The sequence below is a fragment of the Toxorhynchites rutilus genome, chromosome 2 (assembly GCF_029784135.1).
Source record: "Toxorhynchites rutilus septentrionalis strain SRP chromosome 2, ASM2978413v1, whole genome shotgun sequence".
In the NCBI taxonomy this organism is placed as follows: domain Eukaryota; kingdom Metazoa; phylum Arthropoda; class Insecta; order Diptera; family Culicidae; genus Toxorhynchites; species Toxorhynchites rutilus.
In genome coordinates, this window is record NC_073745.1 from 162,444,844 (window position 1) to 162,463,987 (window position 19,144).

General features: G+C 37.9%; 1 protein-coding gene and 1 long non-coding RNA gene across 4 annotated transcripts in view; one reads left to right on the plus strand and one right to left on the minus strand.

Annotated features, from left to right (window-relative positions):
* LOC129769662 (uncharacterized) overlaps positions 1–12,200 on the plus strand; it is a 39,797-nt gene extending 27,597 nt beyond the window's left edge. Inside the window, exons 2-3 of the long non-coding RNA XR_008741936.1 lie at positions 11,920–11,984; positions 12,120–12,200. This is a non-coding gene — a long non-coding RNA (uncharacterized LOC129769662). The remainder of the gene's footprint in view (positions 1–11,919; positions 11,985–12,119) is intronic.
* LOC129769661 (LIM/homeobox protein Lhx5) overlaps positions 1–19,144 on the minus strand; it is a 93,999-nt gene that overhangs the window by 37,132 nt on the left and 37,723 nt on the right. For all 3 annotated transcript variants that reach the window (XM_055772054.1, XM_055772053.1, XM_055772055.1), the window contains exon 4: positions 3,530–3,915. In XM_055772054.1, the coding sequence (XP_055628029.1) occupies positions 3,530–3,915 (386 nt within the window). The remainder of the gene's footprint in view (positions 1–3,529; positions 3,916–19,144) is intronic.

Here is a 19,144-nt window from a genome sequence, read left to right on the forward strand (position 1 = left end):
TTTTAAGCTTCAATGAGAACAGCATAAACTGTCGGAAAGTTTGAAGTGTACTAGAACATCTGAATATTTTGAACAGGATGTACTTTGGAAGATCGTCAATTGATCCTGAAAGAATTGATAGGATGCGCGAAGGTAACGTGAGCAATATTCTGGCTACAATTTTTATTTCAGAGAAAGTGTTCTTTCACAATGTGTGCTGCGTGTTGTGTGCACATTGGATGACGTAATCGCTAACAATAGACTTTCCCAGTGTTTTATATAGGAAGAACAAACCTAACTCTTTGTTGTCGTATGTCTCCTCTCAGCCATCGAACCTTTTTTACCGTTCTGTTTGTATGGTGACTCTTAGTCACCATAGCAAAGAACTATAATAATCTTATACTTTATTCTACAATGTATCAGTTCACATTCTTTCTAGACGAATTTTATTGTCTAGTGATCCTGTTCACGATTCAAAACGTATTTGATTTCGTGTTTGGGGTTACTATGAATAATAGATAACGGTACTCAGTGAGAATAATAGTCGTCACCCATGCTTGTGGAAAGGATTAATGGAAAACTCAATGATGTTCTGTAGCTTCAAACAGAAAGGTAAAAGACGGAAGAAACCAAACTAATTATTTTCACGATACATGTAGTCAAAAACCTGGACTACATGTTGGGCACTGTTTCGAAAGATACCACACGAAGCAGAATTATAGAACGTATTTTTTATAAAAAAAACGAACACACATTGTTCAGTAGATATGTATCTACAATACACAGAAAAAAATCAATAAATCTGATTTATCATAATCTTACAAATTATGAATCACTGCTCTTTAGAGGAAAAATTCCGACCAGTGCGACCCATGTCCAAATATAATACGACCGCAAAGGGTTAAAATACGAAGCTAATGAATACTGTACTCCCGGCACATTGCTCCCGAAGTGAGTGAAGGTCCAAAAATCCAGCAAGAATGTGTTAGAATCAGTTTTTTGGAATGTCAAAATAATGTTGTTCTTGGATTATCTCTGAACTGACAAAACAGTGAATGTATATTAAAAAATATCTCTATAGAAGAAAATAAACCGATTTCAAACAGCTAAACAAACAGTCAGAAAAGATCAGAGAAATAAATTAAAATAATGACCAAAAAACATATGACAGAAAACGCTATTTATTTTTGAAAAAATAGTAACAACCATGAAAGCGTATTTCGAAAGCCTTCCTGATGCTTGGGGATATAATCCATAAATTACAAGATCACTGAAACAAGTGTATTGATGTTTAGTGAGATTATTTTGAATAATAGAATGTATTGCAAATCACAAAATCGATATTTTCTTGTCAAATGACAAAACTTATTGATCAATCTGGTATATTTTCAAAGTTCAGCAGCAAAAAAAAAACATTTCTCTATAATCAAACTAAACGACTTATATCACTTGTTTAGAAGCTCAGCCTGAAGACAAAGAATAAATGATGAGTTATCTATATAAAAAACGCGTTCATTACCAAAAACTCCAAAAGGTATACAGGTCGGACTCGATTATATATAGTCGACCTTTTTTTTTCAACAATTATTTTCAAATCCTATACATAAGTGAATCTCAAGAAAACAATTTTTTCATTAATGTATGAATGTCAAACATTAATAGCAAAATAGCTTTTTTGTGATTCGATTATGTATTGGATTCGAAAATTAACGTTGAAAGTGAAATTGCAATTATATATATTCGAGTCCGACCTGTACTTGCGAATCGTTCAGTGCCCGAAAGAACTGTATCCCACATATGTTGAACATATATGCAATAAATGAAAAAAACCTCGCACACGTACATTCTCCTCCCTTGGTTACGAGTAATCAATCATATTGAAAACGACACTAGTTGATTATGTTGCGGTGCGTTTCTGTCCGTGGCTATGTTGCCGTAGGTTCACGTATGTACGTATGAGAAGCCAGCTGTAGAAAAAAAAGTATATCGTGTGGTATAATTTCCAACCCACCATCCATTGAAGGTTGTGGCTTAACGTGGTATTCTGATAGGAATGCTTCGATAAACGGGAGAGGCGAAGAGATATTTTTAAATACATCCATCAAGGTCGTTCACGGTGTGTTGACGGCACGGAACGTTTGGAATTTCTCACCAGCAGATCGTCAAAATTTGTAGCTTGTAAAACGTGTGCCCACGAAGTTATGCGCCAATTAGCATGCAATTTGTCTTCATTCACATTGAGCGCGGACTGTACAATTAGCGTACAGGGATCAGGAGCAAAGTACCCCGGCAAAAGGAAAAAATATGAAAAGATAATCTGATGTGAGAAAAACAATTTTATTATGAACGATAGTTTTCACATTGAAGATATTATCACCGCTCTGTAGAAATTATCGGAACAATCGGGATCATATTCAAATGTCAATCGCGGCAGAAACTATAGATACTATAACACTTACAGTATGGGCAGCAAACCAATCGACGACTGTTTGTAACAATATCAAGAACTACGGCGCGCAAAGGTTAGCATTCTGATTGTTATCGAGCGAGAGAAGTGGACCGTACCGACCATTCATTTTGCCCGTTGCCTATTAATCATCGTCAGTTCCAAAGATAACCATAAATCATCCAGCTCTTTCTACAATAGTTTTTTTCGTTTCGAATATTTTCAAAGTTTTTCTTATAGTCGAAGAGTTTGTAAAATGCAGCAATGCAGTTTCTATATTGCCGATTGTTTCTAGAATGAAAGACTGGCACTTGGTAAACAAATGTGGAATATCCCTTGTTGTTTTTGTTACTCGATTAACCTCCACATAACGGTCTATTCAAACATAGAAAATCATTTGTTCTACAATTTCCTACCCTAATTGCCGCCGATTGTAGGGCAGAAGAAAACCATAATTCATATTGATCGACGGACGTTTTCTTTTCGGCCTTTTTCGGCACGATAATGGTCATGTCGAGCACGCACAATATCATGTTGAAAGGTGTAACAAAAAGTTGTCATCATCATTCGTCATTGGCTAGCATCCGAGTTTTTTTCTTCTTTCTTTTCCTTTTTCATTACGCCCATTACCCGGCTCTCGACGTAACAACTCAAGGAAACCGGTACAGTATAACTGAATTACTCCAAACCGCTTTACTCTGCAGTGCAGTCACTAAATAAGCGGAAACTTTGCCACATTTTACGACAATTCTCTTGCGGTTAGATGACCTTTTAAGTATTCCGCCCTAAGCTAGCAAGTGGCAGCCGGTGGCAGCAAAGCAAACTTTTTCGGTGATGTGTAAAATCTTTGTCTTCTTCCCTTTTTGTCTGCCTTCCTACATCGATTTCAGGTAGAAGAAAAGGGAACGCCTTCTGCCTTTTTGTTGAAGGAATAGGACGAAGATAACCATGTCACACGAGAAGGTGTAAACAGTTTGAAGTGTGCTATGCTATAAAGTAGTCACACTTGATTAATATACTCTATCTCTCTTATAAAAAATTTTGGTTGTCGGTTCTAACTTTGCGAAGCACATTTTGAGTGTTATCAAAATAAGGAATTCTCACCTGTATCACACGCATCGGTAGTCCGGTTTCCTTAGCAAGTTGTTCTCTAATGTGTCTCGTTGGCTTAGGCGTTTGGCTAAATGCAGTTTTTAATACTTCTAACTGTTTGGCTTTTATCGTCGTTCGGGGACCCCTCCGTTTCGAGCCTCCGCCATCGTCCGGACTTTTGTTTTCCGCCTGTGAGTCCCCTCTACAATCGGGATCACCGTCTAAGGAGCCCTGATCACTATCGTCGTGTCCTGTTTTACTATCAGTGCTCATACTCTGTACCGACAAATCGGACGCTCCGAGGGGTCCATCGTTTGGCCCGAGTGGGCCTATTCCGATACCAGCCCTTATGTGCTCATCGTCATCTTCATCCTCCGAACCCGATCCCATCAGTGAATCTGCAAAAAAAAGAAAGAAAAATTATTATTCAAAATAAGTTTAACAAATATTTGTCCCAATCGACGCAAGTGGAATCAAGGGTGTCGGGAGAGTAAAATCGTTTTACCACAAGAGCACTTCCTGATCAGGATGCTGAGCACTCTTACAACACCGACTGTTTTTGTCATCCCTTTATTTTTATTTGATATGTTTTCCACTCAGTCGTTTCCCGTTCGCCACCATCCATGTTGTTGCACTTGCCCAAAACCCACCTTCTCGTTTCGGAGCAAACTCAAATAGAAAAACAAAAACCGTTTAAAATCTCTTTACAAACAGCCCCCAGGGCCTACAGGCGCAAGATGTTCTCCCTTTACCGTTGTGCACAACGAACGATTCGGTTCAATTTTCTGTTTTTCCTACGACCCGAATTCTCCCCTTGCTGTGCAAACTTCAATGATACTCCTGACGTATTTCTTACTCGTGCACCCCTCAGCTTCTTTCGGCACACAGCAAGCCATGCACACAGGCAGTCTGGTTACATCAGTTGCGTGCTCTATCAAATGCACATGGCCCACTGCGAATATGGTTCTGTAAATATTACCCTACTCAAACACCCGCTCTCTCTCTAGTGGCGCTCCAGGTTCTCGTTGGTTCCTCTGGGGTAGTGTTTATTTGCACATGAATTGCTTGTATATTTTCTTTGTAATACTACACTATGTTTTGTTAAGGTAATTGTTTAAGTGAACAATAACAGACGACCAGTCAATTGAGAGGAAGCCTTCGTTTCCAATCCTTGATTGAGAAAACCATTCGTTCTTTCTCGCATACACACATGATGTGATATTTGCAGAGTGTTCTTTAAAACCGTTCAAGCTGGTCAGAAAAGATACGTGCACTAAATTTAAGCACATGTTCAGTCACCTGTCAGCGTTCTACTCTGATCGGTAAAGTGCGAAATCGTGAAAAGCAATACAAACAAAACTCTGTATTACTCCTTTTGGTGCATTGATACCTGGAGTCGGACACGAAAACAACAAAAATAGACGGGAGAAACCTGAAAATACTGATATTACACGACGGACACGAAACATTTTTTGACACGTTCCAAATCAACCTACATTAACTGACAGGCTGTCAGTAAAGGTCCGCCTGTACGCGCATAAGTTTTTCTCATCGCTTCAGAACTAGTATGAAATACACACAATCACACGCGGGGAGAGGGAACATAAGCGGGTAAGCATACGAAGCACGTGTGTCTCGAAACTTGCCACAAACACCGGAACGCGGGGGAAGAATGTTTGATAGTACAACATATAGGCAACCTTCAAGAGCTGTCGGTTGCAGTTGAGTAGGATCAAGATATCACTTCGACCATATTGTTGTTGGGGGTAATAAACTGCTCCGATCGAAGTAACCGAAGACTTTAAAGAATATTTTCGAGCAATGCAATGATATGGATTTACGATGCGGTGATTAGGAATAAGTTGACAAGAGTGGTCATGAATCGAACATTGCGGAAAACGAATAGTTCATTTTTCGCTGAGATGGGCATAAACGAGTCGTCTCTGCCAATAAATCACCATTATCCTATCGTTTGAAAGGTAACCCATAAAAAGCTGCTGGTGAACATACATTACACTTCCCAAACCGGTTTCGTTGTTGTTTCTCATGTTCATGACTTCTAGAGCTTGTTATCTATTCTTCACGTTGCGCCAGCAATAACACGTTTCATTGTAGCTCATGAACACACCCTGTTGGAGCAAGCCGTAACATATCGTACACATGCTCATAATCCTGTGCGCGAAATTCTAACTTACAAACATATTTTTCTTCCACCGTGTCAATCGGTTTTTAAGTGGTGTACATACTGTGTTGCATAAAAGGGTTACTGTTTATATTTTATGCTTCATAATAAAAAAAGTATTCTGTCATTGACATTTTTTATTGTTTTAAAAATATTCTCCTGCATGATTCATACTTTTTCGTTGAAGCATTTTCACAACTTCTCTTCTAATACCTTCAAAACAGTATTTTTAATGTATTAACGGCGTCTACGGCCAAAGAAAATCATTGTCCGCGTAATTTTTTTGACATTTGGAATCATTTGGTGCCAATTCAGCACTTTATGGCGGATGGCCCATCAATTTAATTTTGGTCGATTTGTATACTCGTACATTACGCCTGAACTTTTATATTTTGACGTAGGACTACGTCTTTCTATGTAGGGGGGTCACTCTACGAAAAATGTAACGAAAATTAAGAGATTTCAAATACATATTACGCAGAATCGTTCTCACGATATATGTTACATCATACACCATTAGACGACAAATTTATCCAGCAGTTTCTTCACCTGAGACATCTACAGTGGAAATAGTAAATCAAGTGAGCAATTTAACGAGCAAAAGAGGTGTGTTCTACGAGTGAATGCTAAGGTAGATTAAGTATTATTCATTCTTTCTTTCAACTTGGTTCCCGTGAATGTTGTATGCAACACAATATTGAGTGCAATATTTCGTTCTATCAAACAAATTAGACATCAAGTCAATGTGGGTTAGCATAGCAATTCCATGGGAAATCGTTATTTCAGTGATACCAAAGTGATGTTGTCATGGCCCACAGTGAGAGTGTGTATAACGTGAAATATAGTCTACAACAAACGAACATTTTTTCACCGAAAAAGCTACTATTCCTGATGCCTTCGAATAAGACTAATATTAGGAATAAGACAATGGAAAGAACGCACAATACCATCATCCATTAAAAAAATGAACTTTATGATTTCATGTGTACTCTACCTCAAAATATCACGAAATCGCAAGTATTTTTCACATTTCTTTGTTTCTTCCCCATGAACTTAACATTCAATGTAATCAATGACGACATTTTTTTTTTTTGTTTACCGATCCAATTCCACCCTGTTATGTGTCACACTGTTATTTATTAATCATTTTCAGTTAGATAGTTGAACCTCCTGCCAAAAGTTTTGTTTTTTGTTCGTTACAACCTGTTCGACGGCTATGAGTACATATAACAAACAGCATTTTTCATGGCCACCGTTTGGAGTTTCAAAAGAGTTAAAAAAATAGATTTCTGAACAATGAAAAGAATTAAAAAACTGAACAATCACAGTCCTACGTCAAACTTTCGTTCGTGACCGTCCTAGGCTCAGACCCTTCTACTTTTCGACATTGAATTCAAACAGATAACTTTACCAATATACTGAAAATGTTTTTTGGCGATCGACCAATGCTGTTCAAAAGTGTTTGACAGTCTCTCAAAATAAATAACATTTCGGATGTGCACAAGTAACTGATTCAATCGTTGATCGCTGTGGGGAACAAGACAAATCTCGTGCTGTGAAATCCATGATCCGGTCACAAGCGCTCGTCCAGGATAGTACCAAACCTAGGAATGACGGAAGAGAGGAATTATTGAGGAAAAAGCAATTCGGGTGGCTACAAGGAAGAAACAAGCAGAGTAGTAGGAGCATTTGGCATTCTGGCAGAGGCGGAGGATTCGGAGGAAACAGCAAGTAGAGGATTAAATCCGGTCTCGCCAACTTCGGCCCTAGCGTTAACATCTACGCCAATTTCGATGGACTTTTTCAGAAATCTCGAGTGTTACAAACTCCGGGGACATAAACAACGCGTTGAACCTATCCTTAGATCGCAAGTAAGTTCCCCTTCGCTACTTAAAATTCCAGCTTCGGTTGACGCCTTCCTTGTATACTAAATAGCAATCATCTACCATAAATGAGTAATCATATAAATTAAATAAATATGAGTAGGTCAACACGATGTGATAACGCGATCGTTCACACGAAAGCATAGTAAAGAAACGTGGAGTTCTTTCCGCATGTCTAATCCTATTTGAATTCTATGTAATCCTATGTTTTCAACGCCCGATCCAAGCCTGGGTCAAATCAAGTTTGAATGGTTTAATGCAAAATTTCTACAAACATCGTCGCTATTAATCCAGCAATGTAGTTTATAGTAGTTAAAAGGGGCTAAGGATGCCTGGCAAACGAGTATCCAGTAAGCTCATAATGTCCCTCTTTATCTGTAACGATGTGAATGTCTTGATCAATGTTAAATTTTATGTGTCAAGTAATACGGAGAAATGCGAATATAACCAGCACGAGTGTCGCTGGGACGAACGGAGGAATAGATCCGGTCCCTGTAAATCACATTCCGGTTTCATCGCAGTTTCAAGTCCTGAAAAGCGTCGGTAAAGTTCCAGGGACTACCAAGCATCTAGTTTCTGACTGAATAACAACAACACACTTCACCTGTCCGTAGTGGGCCATGTAGTGAACAAATGGGGCGAGACAAGACACGGGAACTTCCAAATTTTCTTGCGATCCGCAAGACTGGCATTCATTCTACAGTTCGTCCTGCAAACCCACGTGAGATGATTTCCAATGAACACTCTTACTCTTAACTAGACGCCTGACAAACCGAGTAAACCGAGAGGAATCGATACTGTGCATGCATAGTAAGAACCTGCGGGGGAGAAAATTTGAGGTTTCCGAGAAAATATAAACGAGGATGATGGGTCAAACTTCCGGAACGGGACAAAATTGCGTCCGCTCGAGGCATCACGGAACCAAGGAACTGTTTCTGTTCTGTAACCTCTTGATATGTTAAATCCAGGATATCTATGGAGACTGTCCACATCAGGAGACAGTCACAGGAATCGCTTACGCCAAACCATTTCCTACTATTCGGTACTATGAGCATTACGCAGGCGAAGATGTCAATCAGGATGAAAAGAGGTACCCTGCGTGACATCCCCATCCCCATCACATCCCCCCAAACCTCATCGGTTTAGTGCAATGTTTGGTGAACCATTTCTGGAGTCGCTGAAGAGTGACTGCCAACAATAATCAGACCTAGCAAGTGGCTTGAACCGTTTAAGCCGTTGGAAGTTGGGGATTTGTTTATTTACGCATTTGGATAAACATCGCATATTTTGCGTCACTACTCATGTTGAAATCATAAGGCATACGATACTGGATACGTAACTTTTCTAGTACGCCTGTTTTTTCAAGAGAAGTTGCAAGAAAAATATTATTTACGAATAAACAAGTCGCTCTAGCCCTAAAATGGCTCGACTGTGTACTTCAAAGTCAAAAGTTCATTAATGAGAACAGAATATCGACATGCGCAGAAACAACTTTCCGGTTCCCGTAATACTTATATAAAAGAAATGCTCTACAGAAATTTTCGAAAATCTTCTTTACTTCTATGACCAATAACCCTACTCTAGAAGGTCGAAAAATAACGGATTTTCGTTAAAAGTTAAGTTACAAATGCTTTGAACGTGAGCATGTTAGTCTTGGTTGAATTCTAAGCAGTTAACTACTTACATTTTCCGGCTCATACACTTTTTTCAAAATTTAATCGGAAAAAAGATCATAATAAATCTTCGCACAAAAATTGCGATTGCATTTTCAGTAATGCACAATTTTTAAATGGCTGTAACATCACCAATCGCGCACGAACATCGAAACATTATGAATGGGATTATGGAAAAATACCAATCTCTCTAATGAAATCAACAAATGGCTCCCAAAAAATACTCAGTCAAGCTCAAAACTCGAAAATAGAGACATTTTTAGAACATTTCCTTCAAATTTCATTCAAATCCAAATCGAATTGGACTCGAATATGTCTAACACGTCGCAAAAGACAGCCAAATGTTGTAATCATGTATATGTGAATCTTGGGACAACCAAATTGTGATTAATGGTGGGTTACACTGACCAGAAAATTAATTTATAATTCCGAAGTTTAGTTTAGCTTTACCAGTTAACTAGAGATGTGCGACAGATTTGGAAAACCACAAAACATTAGATTTAATAAGACTACGGGGGTAAGCAATGTGGTTATATCACACAAGTCAATTTCCAAATCGTCGCTGACTTTTTTGGGTCAAATACACACAGCGTTTCTCGTTCCATTGCCACATACACATTCATTAGAAAGTTAAACCTCTTTCACCCTAGCACCCTAACACCCAAGACTGCTTGACTATTCTACCCTTAGATTTAAAAGATCATTTAAGGAGATATGCTGTGACAATGGTGACTGCATTAAAAAAGGTCCATTGCTGGACGAAAGCAGACTCGTGCCTAACGTAGATAAGGATATTTGCTCTCGTTATCTAACAATGTGGCACAGCCACATTCACACTCAGTAGAGATGCTGTGGGGAGAGAGGTTGGATCTTATCAACACATCACAATATTTTACGTTAGCATTAAAAAAAAACGCGGAATTCGGACGGAAAGAGGGGTTCCTGGTGGTGTCTGGTTTTGCTCGATAGGAGAATTTACCGAAGAGGGTGGCTTATCTCTCTGTGAAGCAATAGCAGAGAGCGGGACGCATGAAAAAAGGTTCACAGTTGGCAGGGATTCCGTTCGATGGATATATAAGCGGGCATCAAGGATGCGACTTAGGAAATTATCTATAGAAGCGATTATTTTATACAGATAGATTGATGGATCTGACAAAACTTATTTTATATTGTTTCTATTCCTCCGATGCGTCCGAACGGATGCTTCGATTGTGGATGACAACCAGATTTTTACTCAGCTCGAACCGTTGATTGTGGGACAATATTAACAATGAACAAACGTGTAACAGGGTTTTCATCATTACCCCTTGCTCTATGATACACCACATCCCGGAATCTCGCCATTTGTGATTTCTATTATAGTGCGAAATTTTCCAAATAAACAAAAGGTACATAACATAAGATCATGACTTAGTCTGGATGGAACACTACCAAAATTTTCAAATTAGAAACAACGTTTATAATTTGGAAAGGTTGATATGAAACTGTAAATATTATCACGACTATAACGTGGAATGATCTCTTAACCCTTTCTCTACGGAAGAGTGCTCCACCGGAGTGCTACCGCTGAACGGATCACTGCGCCGAAAAGTGTGCATATCGCGCTGGTGTGATCGATGTTCAGTATCACCTTGATGTCGTCTAAAGACGACATCTCTTGCTTTCAGGGATCGATTTTAACGTTCCTGTTTTGACAACCATCTGTCCCAAAAAGCGCTATACTCTCGATCTTTTATAGTCTTGTTATTAAAAGTATTAGAAGCAGTGATTTTTTTTATTAATTCATTTATTTTTTCAGGCTCAGTTACTTAAGTTTAAAGGAGCCGAATTCTTAAATATAATTTCAAAACTATATATATGAACAATTTTCTTACAGCTGTGGTTAGTAAGGTGGAAATCCGATTACTCGCGGTGTACTCGAGTTTAGAAGGGTGACATATTTTTAGGAGAAGGTGAACACTAAATTCTTAAATCTATTCGTATATCTATAATGTATTTACATTTCAACTTATTCTACTATGTATAGCTAGGAGACGAGAAGCAGTGATAACATTGGTAAAATAATTGTAAATTCATGATCATTAGGACAAAAATGTTAGGCCTGCTGATATTTGTTCAATATATAAATCGAAATTAGAAACATTATCGTAAGTTACACATATTGTATCATCTAAAATAGTGAACTGGAATATGACTTATAAACTTGTATATAAATCGTATTTCATCACATCCCTCCCTCGTTCGATACAAGCGAATAGTGCTGTTGCATTGAACTGCGTAAAACGAACGTAGCATTTCCACAGATTCTGAGAGTTCCCCATGTATCCAAACATTCAATAGTTCCAGGCAGAAGCGTGAAAAATCGATTGACATCATTTATCCAATTTCCTTCTGAACGTTACTCAGCATTTTAGGTATAACTAAAACTCAAACAAACCTGTACTCGTCTTCCTCCAAGCAGAGTTTCGTTCCCAACAAATAAAAAATTATATACGGTAACGTATCGTAGTTACATTTTGGTTCTTAGATCTTACAATGGCCGTGATCAGCTTTATCACATTCTCAGCCCTGGTTTCGATATAAAAAATATGCTATGAAACTACTTCAATATTATTATTGATATTGTTAGCAAACTAAAGTAAACATACAACTTCAAATTTTTAGTTTTTTCTAGAAACATTACGAATAAGCGCCCGACACATCTCGTACCCTATGCAGATGCAGCGAAGGTGAGATATTTCTCAGTAAACTTCATATTCACGGCCCCATTTTATGCATCGTTCAGTATTGCAAATCATTTTTTGTTTGGCCAGGCTGAGAAATGCATAAAATGTGGCTACACGTTTTATAACACTTCTTTCTAGGTCTTCTCCGCCCGCCGCGCGGGTAGCTCCGTATGATCTCTCACGGGAAATCAAAAATTGCAATAAGATTGCCGAAGGAACGAACATCCATGCGAGTGGCCGATATAGAAATACAATACAAAAGTCCATAGCTAATTATTGCTCGTATTCATTAACAACCATTCGCTCATAACCAGAACTAATCACTGGGACCCCTGCTGCTAGTGAGGAGCCCTGCGGGGTCTCATTCAGGGCTTCTTGTAAGAATGAGAGGGAACAAGAGAAAGAAAAAAAAGTGTTCGCTTGTTGTTAGCATCTGAAGAGACATTCTCCGCTGTCGGAATGAAAGGCATAAATGTTGATAAATAAGAAATAAGAGAATTGTTACCTCATAATATAGATAACAGTCTCAACAATTGCCCAGTTTTTTTTTAAATGCTTTTAAAATAAATGTATATATGATCCACATGAGAATTTATGTATTAAATTTTGTCAGTTTGATTTTCCGAATCCATTAGTTCTCTGAAATTTTTACAAATAATACCTATTTATTGAAACTGGTTAGAATATTTTGAAGTCTTTTTTCACGTCAGTCTTTACTCTTAAGGTAACACGTTGTGTAGTAGTTTGAGCGAGTGGTTCGTGATGACAGCACCGACACAACATGGAATTCATAGGTCCAATGCACATTTAGGTTTCAATTTGAGGTATTCAATGCCGTTTACATTGGCGCTAGTTGTTATGATTTGTAGTTGAGGCGACATTCATTCCACACTAAAATCTCTCGAACATCGACTATCCTGATCTTCATCAATTGATCCAATTTCATCATTCAATATTTATTCTTCCATTTATTGGAGTCGTTTGTCGAACTTAAAAAAGGGATTGTTTACATAAAAATCTCGTAAACCAGTCAGGTAATAAGCGCTCGAAATTGGACTGTTTTCGCGTTACGAAATATGTTCCATTTTTCAGATTGCACTCATAATATTTTCTCGAAAGACATAATCCTACGTCAAAAAAAATCAATATGACTGATCGCTCTGCAACAAACGTCCAACGTTGTCCTGTGGATTGTCAGCAGCTTCGCATGAATATAATATACTTGTAGAAAATATAAGGTATTGCAATGAATTTAAAGAAATTAAGAGATTTTCAAATATGCTACAATTTGGAAAACGTTATGTTCAAATCGGTCCGTAGTTACTAGAACTCGTAGAAACTCCGCATTCTCCAACAACGACACAGGCAGTACAAGGCTGCTTGTGAGTAAAAGAAATTCTTATAAAATAAAATATATAGCGAATAGACAATGAATATACATTGTTCACAAAGAAAAAATATGGGATTCGAATATTCTTGCTCTTTATTTTTTATTTATCTCCAATAAAAATAATCCAGAGGAGTGAAATCCAGAAATTCCAGTAATTCCAGTAATTCTGGTAAATATGATGGGTGTTGCGATCAAAGTTTGGTCAACTTGAGCTTCAATGATTTTAAAATCGCATTTATTTCCTCTTATTGAGTAGGCGTGTGCCTGCCTACAGATTGATGCCTCTATTTTGATTTTGATTTGCTCTACAGTTACCAAAACGACGTCCAAACAAGCGGAGCAACGCTTAGAATTTTACTCGCGTATTTCGGAATTCTGAACTGCTCGCTCGTCGAGTTGGCGAAATCCTTGAAGGTGAACAAATCAAGTGAAACCCCAACCTAATCATCTGAGTTGTCACAAAAAAAGCTGGTAGTGTCATCTACAGCCGTGCATCGAGCTAAAAAACGAATCGGATTGTCGACTTATAAGAAGGTAGTGGCTCAAAATCACGACGAAGGTCGATTGCGTGATGATAAACGACGAAACCTGGCAGCCTATTTGTATTAGTATATAGGGACATTGGGCCATCAACAGGTGGAACCCCAAGAACTTTTGGATACGAAAGCAGTTTAGGGTGAACTCGCGTTTTGCGGCAAACATGGATGAGGTGGCTGTACAAATCTGATGACAGAAGTTGAATGAAAAACTCGACATTTCGGATTCAATCCACCGGAAGTTCAGCTGAATTTTTGAGTATTTCATACTATCTGAACTGAAACAATTATTTTATTTATGTAATAAAAATAATCAATTTACATGCATTCTTGTTAGACCAAATTTCGACCGTAACACCCATTTTGGTATCCAGTTGGAAGCAGTGGGTTTATATCGGGGATTAGTATCCCCAAATGATTATTCAAAACATACTTGATATAGTAATTGATACAGATTTTTACCCCAATTCAATTACGAAAATCGAGAACATAATATTTCATGACATGATTTCATGATATACCAAAATATCAACCTCGATATTTTTTTTTCGACATCTGAAATAAGTACTACTTCTTAAATAAAACAACGCAAGCAGTACAAACCAGTGTTGCCACATTGTCATCTGTATCGTAATGGGAAAAAACACATTATCATCTGTACTTTTACTTCCAAAAATCTGTACCATAGAAAATATTCGTTGTTGAGAAAAATCTGTTTCATTAGCATGAAAGGAATGCTCATATATTTTCCAACAATTATTACATTTACTTTTTGTTATCCCTTTTGTTTATTTTAGGCTCATTAGCTTTTTAGCTGTAACAGAGCCGAATTTTAATCGTGGACATGTCACATATGTTTATCGTATATATAATAAGCACATTACACAGTTGCCATTTTTCGGCGTTAGAGTATTCCCTTCTATAACATTGCATATGGTACATTTGCACAGTAGCCATTTAGGCGGAAGAGTTTTCTTTCTGTTCTTCCATTATCCAGTTAGACCGGACAGCGAAGACAGTTGATTGATCATTGCTTATACAGTGATAGACATTCGTTTAGCTGCACTTGTAAAAAACTTGAAACACTTACAAAACAACAAGGAATGTGTTTTTTATCGGGATACTTATTTACTGTAGTGGTAGTATATTTAAAACAATTTTATTGAAAGGACGCGCGTCACAATCACACAAACACAAGGCGGCATCGGTGGATATAAACATTCAAACGTCGTTTTTTTCCGAGACATGTCGCAGGGTATAAAAATATACCAATAGTATAAAAATCAGGATAGTAGATGATGTTGTTGGTTGGCCAGCGAAAGATGTCAATTTTTGGATGAATGTGAATGTAGCAGACAAATGTGATTCTTGTTATATCAATTATAAGACTTAAATATAGAAATTCTTTCTTATAATGATAGTTGTTAATTTTTCGAGTGTATGGTTCGTCGGAGGTAATGTCACATAATGGTTTGATAGAATTTGAGAATTGTAAATTTATTTTGGATAAATGAAATTATGAAAAAAATATTATAGAAGCGATGTGGTAAACATTACAATGTTTCCGTATTTAAATTTCAATATGGTAATAGGTAGCTCGACTTTCAACAAGAATAGATGATTTCCAAAGAATTCAAAAGGAATATAACATAGCCCATTTGTGATGACTATGACTTAAAAGTTTCCATTGCTGAACCTCCTTGATGTTGGAGTTAAGTATTTCGAAAGCAAGTTGTTTGATAGAATGTAGCAGATTCTACTCTAAACAATTCCAGCCATGGGAAAAATGAAATGTTCAACCGTGAATGTTTAAACTTCTGATGTTATTTTTGAATTTAACAAATTTCAACTGATATCAAGTTGAAACAATTCGTTCACAAGTTCGTTCACAAGTAAAACAAGTAAGTGATTTTCAACATTAATATCCAATCTTTCGTAAGAACCATTTGTTCAAAAACAACAAGCGCCAAACATAATTTTGGTCGGTCATTCTCCGCATGACTCAATTTGGTGCAGGCGGTCAATAGTTGTACTCTCTGAACGCTACAGCTTCGCCTCATATCCAGCGCGAACAAGGGTGTAAGTGATAAAAGATGAACGCAGCGCAGATATACGCTTCATTTTATTCTACAAATTGATCGTTACCGAACGAACTCAGACATTTTTATCTCCGCCGTCTCATCAGTTTCTCATATACGCGGAGCGAAGTCTGGTGATTAATTGCCGCAATGATATGAGACGAGAGAGATTCAATTCAGTTCGCTGAGAATTGTGTGAATTCTGTGATGCGTACATTACTTGTTTCGGACGCTGTAGAAACGTTTCATTCATCTTCGTTTTTTTTATCTATTTTGTTCCATATTTTTATAGCACCAAATACCCATCGTTGTAAAATAATAAATGTAATCGCTACTATACCCCACTGAAATAATTTCTCTACTACCCGCTATAATCTCCCAATCTTCCAATTTCCAACAGCTACGGAAGCGTTTATTTTTCCATTTTTTTCCATCAACCCTCGGTGACATTGATCTGTGGCAACGAAAACAAAAGAAGGGAAAAGTTTGTTGAGTTTGGTTCGTCATGGCGTGAGCTAAAGGGCGGTTTTCTCGGCAAAATGTCACTCGCACACCGACATCGCTTCCCTCTCAAGAGTGACAGGAATCGAGCGTATCACAAACAGATCCCCTCAGACCCATGGCACAGATAATCCTTACACACCATTCAAACCGGATTTTATTTTTCCACAATTATCATAATAATAGATAGTTCACGGCTCACCTAACATAAGTACGACCGGCATTAGGCGTTGAACGAACGAAATTGCATGTATGAGAGAAAAAAATTCGGCACACCGCTTTCTGCAAATGAAAGGTGAACCAGATGAGAAGAAAGAAGCATCCTAAAAACACACACCAAAGGGAATATCTCTTTTAGCTTAGCGACTTTCGGTGCAAAAATAATACCGACAACCCTACTTATCGGATATCACAAATCGTGTGATTCTTTCTGTGTGTGGCTGAGGCTGAGCAAATTTTCAGAATGAAAGCAAAACTTTTTGAATATCCGACATAAATGCGGATTTCTTTCATTTTGCCGTGCATAAAAACGAATTGAATGTTGAGGTAGCACACGGTAGAGATTAGTGGTGTTTCAGATTTAGCCATTTAGAAACTATACGGACAGAGAGGGAATATTCCTAACGGATCAACCCAAAAAGGAGCATTCATGAAAAGCTTTTCGAGAAGCCAAAACAAAGGCAACCGGACATACTTCGTCCGTTTAGTACCCGAACGTGAAAATGCTCATATGCATATATGTTAGCTTGGTAAAATTGGTTGAGCTGGCTTAAGAGTGCATAGCAGATTAGCTTGGGGTGTATTGTTTACCTAACGAATGAGTAACGCCGACCAACTCTGATGGTTAACCTTCACTTTGCTAATAGGAAAAAATGAAATCATCGAAATCTGGTTAAAAAGAAATATGATTAGGGATGACTGCAGTCGTGCAATGCTATTAGCATATTAAAATTTATCGGGTTAGGATAAGACTGGGGGAAACTATTCCGAGCCACAGTAGAACATATTAATCCTTATGCCATGTACGTGTTAACATGTTAACGGTTAAACACATTGAGCCGCTTAACTTAACCGTCACATCAGCAAATTGTTGGTTGTAAACGGCGATTTTCGAAAAAAAAACTTCAATTTTCTTCGTGAATATTTACCGAGGGAGTTTTCATGTTAATTAATGTCCGCAAAAGGTGGAATATTGGACTCAATAATCACAGTTAAATATACTAGGTGGGTGAATCACGCGGGAATATTCTGTAATACATTTAAAATGCTCGTTTTCTTGAAACTACCATTCAACTCTCTCGTGTCATATACAGGAATTGCATTGTAAGAGCCTAACAAAATTGATGTTTTAAGGCTAATACAACCATTATCTTGTTTGTCATCCATGGCACATTAGCATACATGGGGTCGTAACTTGAAGCTGGGGGAGGAAAGTTGCACGCATTAACCGGTTTTGTATCGCGTGCGGTTTTGTCGCATTTTGGGTGGCTCATGAAAACTACCACAGAGATGGATGGGGAAACAAGTTGTTCGAGTGGAAAGAAAACGGCAGAAAGAGCAACACGATAATGATTGGACGACGACAGCGATGTTAATGTTTCGGCCAGCACTGTTCAAGCATAAATTATGATTTAAATATGCTAATCCAATGTTTTGGTCTGACCGATCGGAAGGTACAATGGGGATGTGCAATGTTCGGCATGTTTTCGCTACAGCACACAGACTAGTATCCAGTGTGGCATCCCTAATCAGACCCACACCAAATGGACTGAATTGAACCACGAAAAAGAGCGGTACTGTGCAAAAAAAAATTTGTCTGCTTCTACAAAGTTATACATTATGAGTTTTTACTCGCCAAGATGCTCATATGCATATTACTCATGCACGGCATCTAAGTGCGGGATCGTTATACAGTCAGTACTTCCACTTCTTTTCTGCGTGTTGTGGAAAATGAGGCAACGGCAGATTTATTGTGCTTTTGAATAGTTGTGTTTTTATTTTAAGTTATTTTCACTTTAACTCCCCTGAAGTAGCCTGGCGGTATGCTGGAGCTGGCTGGAGCGTCTAAAGATTTATGTCGAACAAAATTTATAGCATAAAATCAGTTGTGCATACGGCACACAGCGAGGCAACCAGAGAGCACATTAACGGGATGGAAAGCCTGATGGAAAATCTGCGCTGCGAGAAAACTCTCATAACCGATTCATGCAAGCAGAGAATTAATCATTCCATACATGATGATAAGTTTAGCTGTAGGATATTGGAAGTGCAGAATTTGTTTCTTCGCACGACGTCCACCATCGCTCTGAGGTTCTCAAATAAGACCGTCCACAAAATTATGGTACCTCACCAAAAGCTACGCTAAAAATAATCACATGGATGAAGGAAAAAAAATTTGGGTATAGTAAGATTTTCTACAAGAGTTTGAACAAATACGTGAACTTTTTTCCGTTATTGCTTCTCATGAAGCATTGCGCAGTAGAAGGCTACCATTCTCAATACTTTTCAACTCAACTGTTGCTATTGTTATGATTGCCCAGTAATGTTCGATTTGCAATTTTTTCTTAGTACAGCGCGGAATTGATTATATACAGTTTTCGATTTCTTTTCAGTGTATATTATCGAATCCTGTATACAATCGAGTCAACAATTTTTTTT